The 9,983-nt window shown below is 44.3% G+C and overlaps 1 protein-coding gene across 1 annotated transcript in view; it reads right to left on the bottom strand.

The window, feature by feature from the left end:
* The window catches only part of ADCY3 (adenylate cyclase 3), a 202,797-nt gene extending 197,116 nt beyond the window's left edge, over nucleotides 1-5,681 (bottom strand). The window contains exon 1 of the mRNA XM_077489243.1: nucleotides 3,711-5,681. Coding sequence (XP_077345369.1) covers nucleotides 3,711-4,385 — 675 coding nt within the window. The 5' untranslated portion in view covers nucleotides 4,386-5,681. The remainder of the gene's footprint in view (nucleotides 1-3,710) is intronic.
* Between the last annotated feature and the right edge of the window lie 4,302 nt (nucleotides 5,682-9,983).

The raw sequence follows: 9,983 nt of genomic DNA, 5'->3' as shown, positions 1-9,983 counted from the left end.
TGATGGGGGAACCTCTGATATGATGGGACGTCTGATGTGACGGGGAACCGCTGATGTTATGGGAGGACCTCTGATGTTAAGAGAGGACCTCTGTTGTGACGGAGGAACCACTGATGTTATGGGAGGACCTCTGATGTTATGAGAGGACCTCTGTTGTGACGGAGGAACCACTGATGTTATGGGAGGACCTCTGATGTGACGGGGAAACCTCTGATGTGATGAGTGTGATGAAAGACGTCAATGTGATGGAAGAATCTCTGATGTGAACGGGGAACTCTCTTAAGCGATGGGGAAGCTCTAATGTGAAGTTCATTTTATCAAGGTGGTTGGGTATGATAAGTACCATTTATATTCTTTACATTTTAGACTGGGGGGCCTTGATCTTTTGGCATACTTCTAAAGGGTACAGCAACCAAAAAAGGTTGAGAAATGCTGGTCTTTTAGACCCCTGATCTCACCAAAATGTTTGCTCGATCTGCTTATTTCTCTGGCCAGTGCTACCCAACTTTGACAGCCCTGGCTAATAGAGTAGAGTGCTTTCAGGTTCACACCACAGGGGGGAAATGGCTTTGAATCGATTTCTACTGACCCCCCTCTGCAGGTCCGCCTAAGTACTTTGTGGCATTCCCAGGAGTTGCAAGGTGTTTCAGATGAGTGGGGGGCACACATTGCCACCCTGTAGAAGTGATTAGGCAGCTTTACACAGTCAGGAGTCTGCTGTACAAGTTAAAAAAAAAAAGGCTCACAGTGGCTATTGCTTGTTTTAACCCTTTCAATGCCATGTGTAGGACATGTGATTAGCAGCAAAAAGGTTCAGCACTGTCAAGTTCCTGTTATTTACTGTCCCTGTTACACCAAGACTCGTCATTACAGGAAGTGAGCGGAAATCTCCCCAGCAAGGCACACAGACAGCACTAAAACCTCCAGACCATTCTGAATTCAGCTTGATTTTCAAACTTATTTCCGAAACAGTCTTTTTCCGCAACAGGTAGCGCTACCATTTTAAAGCAGATCTGGCACATTATCGATAAAGTTCTCCTATTCAAGATGACCCTTCCCAAATGCTGAAAATGAGGGGCTGGAACGACTCGTCACCAGAGCAGGTGTTCCCATTGAAGCCACCCTCAAATAATAAAGATGAACAATCAGCCAATATTTATCCTGCCCAATCATAAGGCTTGTGCAGTTCTAGTCTTGCAGTTGTGCCTGGGTCTCTCCTCACTGCCAACCCATGTTCGTTATAAGATATAGAGCTCCTATACCAGTGATGGAGAACCTTGGCACCCCAGATGTTTTGGAACTACAGTTCCCATGATGCTCATGCAAGTCCTCAGTGTAGTTGAGCATCATGGGAAATGTAGTTCCAAAACATCTGGGGTGCCAAGGTTCGCCATCACTGTCCTATACCATATCAGTACTGTCTGAGTCAGTTCCTCCTAAAAATTCAGTAGAATCAAAACTCTTCTTTGTTCTAAAAGCTCCTAGCTAATTCTGTAAAGTTGCAGATGACGATTGTTTTTTTTTTTTTTTTCAAATGGGAAGTGCAATATTTCACAATTATGAAGCGTAGGTATCCAGACCACGTTCAGCGGTGTCAGTTAACTTCACTGGTCTAAAAGGACTAGTACACATGCGCACATTCCTAGTCCTCTGCTGCAACGTCAAGCAAAAAACGATTTTTTTAAGTTTTGGATAGATCAGGGAGAGAGCAAAACCCCCGTTTTTTTTTTTTTTATCCACTGCTATCTGGGGCTGCAGTAATGAGCTTTTCATCCACTTTCTGTCCCGATGACCATGGTTTCACCACACCGGACGCAAGAGACAATTTGCAACAATACAGGGGTTATTAGTCTTCCCCAATTCATTGTTCATTTTTGTCAGTATTGGTTTTGGAGAGTTCCTCTCACTTCCTGTCTGATAAAACATTAGCAGGAAAGATAGAGAAATCACTCCTAGATATCAGTAAACCCAGAAAATTGTATCAAATATTTACCATAATTTTCCTTTCCTGATGCCAATTCACTGGAATATAAGCAGTGCTGACTAGTACAGTAACATGAATTGGCACCAGCAAATGGAAAAATTGTAGGAAACACTTACCATAATTTTCCTTTCCCGGCTCTTATCCACGGCAACATATAAAATACTAACTAGTGTGCTACTATGTAGGCACCAGGAAACCAGGAAATTGTACAAGCCTTGCCGTAGTTTTCCTTATCTGGTTCTTATCCATGGCAATGTATGAAACACTTAGTAGTATGATGCCATGTAGGCCCCAGGAAACCAGAACATACAAATACTTACTGCATTTTCCCATTTCTTGTTTTCCAATTATCGCAACATAAGGAATGCTTACTAGCATACTACCATTAGGCCCCAGAAAACTGGAAAATTGTATCAAATACTTACCACAATTTAAAATTTGTGGTTCTTATCTGGTTCTGTAGACAACAGGAAAATTGTATCACAAACCTACCACAATTTCCTGGCGCCTATCCATGGCAGCATAGGGAACGCTTAATATTATGTTGCCATGAAAAATACAGATTTACATAATTTACCAAATACTTACCCTAATTTTCCTTTCCTGGTGCCTATCCATAGCAGCATAATAAATGTTTACTAGGATGTTGCCATTTAGGCACCAGAAAACTAAAAAATTGTATCAAATATTTATCATAATTTAACCTTCCTGGTTCTTATTCATGAAAGCCTACAGAACGCCAACTACTATGTTGCCATATAGACACCAGAAAAATTGTATAAAATTTCTACCATAATTTTTCTTTTTTTTTCCTATTATCCTGCCATGTAGGCCCCAGGAAAGCAGAAAATTGTACCAAACGCTTAACATTTGTTTCTCTTTCCTGGTTCTTATCCCATGGCAGCATAGGAAACACTATTATGTTACCATGTAGACACCAGGAAAACTGTATTAAAAACTTACCACAATATACAAGTCCTGACGCCTATCCATGGCAACAAATGCAACGCTTAATATTATATTGCGAAGAAAACTCTGAGAACATTGTATCAAATTCTTACAAAAATTTTCCTTTTGTTGGTGCCTATCCATGGCAGCATACTGAATGCTTACTATTATGCTGTCATGTAGGCCCAAGGAAGCCAAAAGATTGTATCAAATGCTTACCATAATTTTCTGGGTTCCTATTTATCGCAGTATATGGAATGCTTACTAGTATACTGACACATTTAGGTACCAGGAACGTTGCATCAAACACTTACAATAATTTTATTTTTCTGGTTCTTATCCATGGGCAGCATATAGAATGCTTATTAGTATGTTGCCTTGTAGACAACAGAAAAAATTTATCGAATAACCATACATTTCCTTGCCTGGCGCCCATCTTTGGCAGTATAATAAATGCTTATTAGTATGCTGTCCTGTAGGCCCCAGTAAAATGAGAAAATTGTATCAAATGCTTACAGTAATTTTCCTTTCCTGGTTCCTATTTATGGCATATTTTTTGATTCTTTAACACTCTATCCAAAATTAAGGAAAAAAAGTTTTGGCTAGACATACGCATTGATATTTTCCATTGCACAGATTATGTGCGTGTAAGACCTTAAAAAGGCATATTGGGGACATGAAGTGTGAAAACTCCCCACAACTTTTTTTCATGGTTGAAACTTTTTGACCGTTTTGGTTTCATACCTTTCATTCCTTCTTTTTTAGGCCTCAAGCTTACCTGACGTAGCAGAGCGTTGGTATTTATGGATCCTTGCTGCTGTTGGGCGATAGTTACTCCCAGTACCAGGGTATGTATTCCACAGGAAACGGTGGTGATCAGGACAATGGGCGTAAGGCGAAGGGGCAGGGTGATGAAGAACGAAAACACAAAGAAGGCTTGCCAACCAACTGTGTCGCTGGCTTCATGGAAGTGGGCGAAATTGAGGCCCAGATAGGAGAAAATCTGTGCGGCAATCAATATCCACAGGATGTAGGGGACGAATTTGCGGGAAATACGATCCGGTAACAGCCCAAACTTGCATAGGACGAACAGCAAGAGATGGGCAAGGAGCCCAACCGCAGCCACCAAGGTAGACGCCAACTTGTCTTGGGTGTAGACCACAGCGCACATAACGATAACGTAGCAGTCAAAGAGGGCAGCGAACACCACTAGAACCAGGAGCGTCTCGTGACGTTGCCGGCGAAAATAAGTTTGGTAGAGATTTTCCAGCGACTCGGGTGCGAAAGTAAGCCGCATAAACCGCGGCAGGCAGAGACAGCAGCCCGAGCTCCGCACCGTGACTTCATGCGTCCGGCCGACTCCATGATCCGGGTCCGAAGGCAAGCTCACTGAGTAATCCGCCGAATACTCCGCAGAGTACTCCGGCTCTGAAAAGGCCCGGTTTCGTGGCATCTTTTCCTGATAGAGGCTTCGGCAAACCGAACGAACGAAGAGATCCCTCTTAAACTTTTCCAAAGATGGCGAACTTCTCTCGACTTTACTAGAGGCCGATCGGAAGCCTCATCTCTCACGTATGGATCAAGAGCCGCTATCGCCAAAAAAGTGGTCGCAGCTAGCCCAGCTGCAATATGCCTTCCACCAGTTTCATTCTGATCGCTTCCAAATTTCTGCTGATTAAAAAAGTCTTGCTACATTTTCAGTCATTTTTTAAAAATCTTTTTTTCAAAAAAAATTCTAAAAAAATTTCACAGAAACACTTGGTCATTTTTTTTTCTCATCAGCATCGTAGTTCCAGGTATAAAAAGCGTTAACACAAATCCAATCGCGCATTTGGTACGTCAATAAGTATGGGACCCCCTCCTTTTTTTTTTTTCTCCTCAGCCAAGACCACCGTTGAAAATCTCCATTGGGGTTTGAAGGCAGGTGCTTGTGTCCGTCTTACCAGGATAAGCCCGGAGCTCCGTGTAGCCGATCCATCGCATATGTTTTTCTTTGCCTCGCCGCGTTCCCCTTGTGCAATCTGTTGTTTTTTTTTTTTAATCAAAGAACACAGTGTAATTCCTCCCAAAGCCTGGATCTTGCATCCTCAATCAGGCACGACTCGTGACAGAAACGTTGAGAAGCAAAAAATCTGCATGTTCAAATCCCACATACGGCCAAACATCCCTCGGCAAATAGAATATAAAAAAAAAATAATATATATATCAAAAATTTTTGTAAAATTTTTTAAAAAAGGGCAGCAAAAATCTGATGAGTTTCTCACTATGGTGGATTAAAAAAAAAAAAATAGATGATACAGTAAAGGTGGTGGTGCAATGGATTAAATTGTGAGGCGATTTGAAGGTGCGAGTCGAAGGATGGGTAGCTGGAATCTCTAGTGGTTCAGGTCGGGGGGATGCGAAGGCTGGGTACGTTTTTCTCCATGGCAAGGGAAGAGCGTTGAGGAAGAGAGCTGCATCCAAGGATTCCAAGCCTCCTGGGAATCACACAAAGGAGGGAGCAACAGACAGCTGTCACATGCATCCAGATGTCTGCAGCCAGATCTCTTGGCCAGTACACAATCCCACGTACTGGTAGTCAACCACACAGGTCTCAGCCCCCAGTCCCAATGTGGTGGCAAGTCTTCCTGATCACAAATGCTTGGAGGGGGTTCCAGATTCAGCTTCGTTCACATCCCATCCATCTTTGCTGCTGCTATTGCTGCTTCTCTCCCCCTCTGCATCCTCCACCCCCCTGCTGCTGCTGCCTGCCTGTTCCTTCCAGCCTTGTGTCTTGTGCCTGCTAGGTCCAAATCTGCCATCTGCTGGACACAGATGGAAATGCCATAGGAAAAAGCATTTCTCAACCTTTTTTTTCCTATCAGGGCGCCCTTTAAAATTCTACAACTTCTTGAGGCACCCCAGTCTAAAAAAGGAAAAATTGTAGATGTTACTTATCAACGGGAAACCTGAGCCTGGGATAACCGCAAAACCACCTGAATAACATAATTGCATAGTTGGTAAGGTAAAATAGAGACATCAGTCCATCCAGTTTAATGTGTGTGCATGTGTGACTACCATTTACCATAACTCTGTATGTTGCCTTTATAGTTACATACACCTTGATTAAATTAACACCAGAGCTGCACACCCCCCCCCCCCCCCCCATCACATTAAAGTCCCCCTTGCACACCACAGAGGTCTCACATTGGAGGTCCCCCCCCCACCACATTAGTGGTCCCCCTATCATCTCCAAGGTCCTCACATCACATTTGAGTTCCCCCCATTACATCAGATGTCCCCTTATCCCATCAGAGGTCCCCCCATCACATCAGAGCCCCCCCAATTACATCAGTGGCCCCCGTCACATCAGAGGTCTCCCCCCATTAGATCAGAGGTCCTCCTATTACATCAGATGTCTCCTTATCACATCAGAGGTCCACCCATCACATCAGTGGACTGCCTTTCAGATCAGAAGTCCCCCCCATCACATCAGTGGTCCCCACATAACAGAAGTCCTCCCATCACATCAGAGCCCCCCCCATTACATCAGTAGCCCCCCATCACACCAGAGGTCTCACATCACAACAGAAGTCTCGCGTTGATCCCCCCCACCGCATTAGTGGTCCCCCTATCACCTCCAAGGTCCCCCCATCACATCAGAGCCCCCCCTAATTACACCAGTGGCCCCCCATCACTTCAGAGGTCCCCACACAACAGAAGTCCTCCCATGACATCAGAGCCCCCCCCCCATTTACATCAGTGGCCCCCATCACATCAGAAGTCTCGCTTTGGTGATCCCCCCACCACATTAGTGGCTCCCCTATCATATCTGAGGTCCCCCTCCATGAAATTAGTGGTCCCCCATCACCTCCAAGGTCCCCCCAGCACATCAGAGCCCCCCCCCATTACATCAGTGGTCCCCCATCACTTCAGAGGTCCCAGCATAACAGAAGTCCTCCCATCACATCAGAGCCCCCCCTATTTACATCAGTGGCCCCCCATCACATCAGAGGTCTCGCGTTGGAGATCCCCCCCACCACATTAGTGGCCCCCCTATCATATCTGAGGTCCCCCTCCATGACATTAGTGGTCCCCTATCACATCAGAGCCCCCACCCCCTTAACATCAGTGGCCCCCATCACTTCAGAGGTCCCCACATAACAGAAGTCCTCCCATCACATCAGATGTCTCATATCACATCAGAGCCCCCCCCCGCCCCCACAATTACATCAGAGGTCTCACGTCACAACAGAGTTCTCACGTCACAACAGAGGTTCCTTTCCCATCTCCATTACATCAGTGGTCCCCGTATCATATCAGAGGTCCCCCATCACATGAGAGTCCTACCATCACATCAGAGGTCTCCTAATCACATCAGAGATCTCACACCACATCAGAGGTCCCCACCATAACATCAGAGATCTCACACCACATCAGAGGTCCCCCATCATATCAGAGGTTCTCCCATCCCATCAGAGGTCCCCCCCAATCACATCAGAGGTTCTCCCATAACATCAATGGGCCCCAAATTACATCAGTGGTCCCCTGATCATATCAGAGGTCTCTTAATCACATCAGAGATCCTACACCACATCAGAGGTCCCCACCATAACATCAGAGGTCCCTCATCACATCAGAGGTTCTCCCATCACACCATAGTCCTCCTTCATACCATTGGTGACCCTTCTATCAGAGCCCCCCCAAACATGTCAGTGGCCTCCCATAACTACCGGTCACCTTCACATAAAAGTATCCTCTTTACAGAGGTCCCCCTATAATGTCCCTTCCATTACATCACAGCCTCCCCTTTCACATCACGGTTTTAACTTCATAACAGAGGTCTCTCCAAACATCACTGTCCCCCCTTCATATCAGAGTCCGCCATCACCTCAGAGGTCTCCCCATGACATCAGAGGTCCTTTCCAGGTTCTTATCCATGGGAACATAAGAAATGCCTACTAATAGGCTGCTATGAGGAAACCAGGAATTTGTATCAAATTTTTGTAGTAATTTTCCTTTCCTGGTTCTTATCCAGGACAATGGATGGGACCCTTTCCAGAATGATGCCATGTAGGCACCAAGAAACCTATTAAATGCTTACCAATTTACCTTACCTGGTTCCTATCCATGGCAACATGTGGACCGCTGAGCCCAATGGTGGAAGGTGGAACCCCTTGGGGGCCGCTGCTTTTCTGGTACAACCATGTGGTTGTTTCAGTGAGAGTCTTATCAATAGCAGCGTACGGAACTGGTTACTAGTAGAGTGCCTTGCAAAAGTATTCAGCCCCCTTCGTTTTTTACCTATTTTGTTACAGCCTTTAGTTTAATGTTTTTTTTTTTAAATCTGAATTATATGTGATGGACCAGAACACAATAGTCTAAGTTGGTGAGGTAAAATTAGAAAAATATATACATAACACTTTTTCAGAAATATCAAAAAATGATAATTGGCATGTGCATATGTATTCACCCCCTTTGTTATAAAGCCCATAAAAAGCTTTGGTGCAACCAATTACCTTCAGAAGTCACATAATTAGTGAGATGATGTTCACCTGTGTGCAATCTAAGTGTCACATGATCTGTCATTACATATACACACCTTTTTGAAAGGCCCCAGAGGCTGCAACACCTAAGCAAGAGGCACCATTAACCAAACACTGCCATAAAGACCAAGGAACACTACAAACAAGTAGGGGACAATGGAGTTAAGAAGTACAAGTCAGGGTTAGGTTATAAAAAAATAAATATCCAAATCTTTTATGATCCCTAGGAGCACCATCAAATCTATCATGGAAAGAACATGGCACAACAGCAACCCAGCCAAGAGACGGCCGCACACCAAAACTCACGGACCGGGCAAGGAGGACATTAGTCAAAGAGGCAGCACAGAGACCTAAGGTAACCCTGGAGGAGGTTTAGAGTTCCACAGCAAAGACTGGAGTATCTGTACATAGGACAACAATAAGCCGTACGCTCCACAGAGTTGGGCTTTGTGGCAGAGTGGCCAGAAGAAAGCCATTACTTTCAGCAAAAAACAAAATGGCACATTTTGAGTTTGCGAAAAAAGGCATGTGGGAGACTCCTAAAATGTATGGAGGAAGGTGCTCTGATCTGATGAGACTAAAATGGAACTTTTTGGCCATCAAAGACAATGCTATGCTATGTCTGGCGCAAACCCAACACATCACCCAAAGAACATCATTATGGTGGTGGCAGCATCATGCTGTGGGGATTTTTTTCAGCAGTGGGGACTGGGGAACTGGTCAAAGTTGAGGGAAAGATGGATGGTGCTAAATACTGGGATATTCTTGAGCAAAACCTGTACCTCTCTATGTGTGATTTGAGGCTAGGACAGATGTTCACCTTCCAGCAGGACAATGACCCCAAGTACACTGCTAAAGCAACACTTGAGTGGTTTAAGGGTAAACATGTAAAATGTGTTGGAATGGCCTAGTCAAAGCCCAGACCTCAATCCAATAGAAAACCTGCAGTCAGATTTAAACATTGCTGTTCAGCAGCGCAAACTTGAATCCAACTTGAAGGAGCTGGAGCAGTTTGCAAGGAGGAATGGGCAAAAATCCCAGTGGTAAGATGTGGCAATCTCATAGAGACTTGGAGCTGGGATAGCCACAAAAGATGGCTCTACAAAGCATTGACTTTAGAGGGGTGAATAGTTATGCACATTGACTTTTTTTCTGTTATTTTGTCCTATTTGTTTGCTTCACAAAAAATAAATGTAAAAAAATAAAAAAATCTTCAAAGTTGTGGTTCTGTAAATTAAATGATGCAAATCCTCAAACAATCCATGTTAATTCCAGGTTGTGAGGCAACAAAACATGAAACATGCCAAGGGGGGGGGGGGGGGCGAATACTTTTGCTAGGCACTGTAAGTTGCCATGTCAACACCAGATAAATTGTATCATATACGTGCCAATATTTCTCTGGTGCCTAGTCAGGGTAGTAAATGGAATGCTTACTAATATGCTGCCATGTTGGCACCAGGAAACTAGAAAATAGTATCAAATAGTTACCATTATTTTACTTTCCTGGTTCTTATCTATGGCAGCAT

Source organism: Lithobates pipiens, unplaced genomic scaffold (genome assembly GCF_037356315.1).
Source record: "Lithobates pipiens isolate NorthernLeopardFrog02 unplaced genomic scaffold, aLitPip1_a1.2 Scaffold_18, whole genome shotgun sequence".
Classification (NCBI taxonomy): domain Eukaryota; kingdom Metazoa; phylum Chordata; class Amphibia; order Anura; family Ranidae; genus Lithobates; species Lithobates pipiens.
The sequence above is the reverse complement of the archived record's forward strand: the minus strand, read 5'-3'. Positions and strand labels throughout refer to the sequence as shown.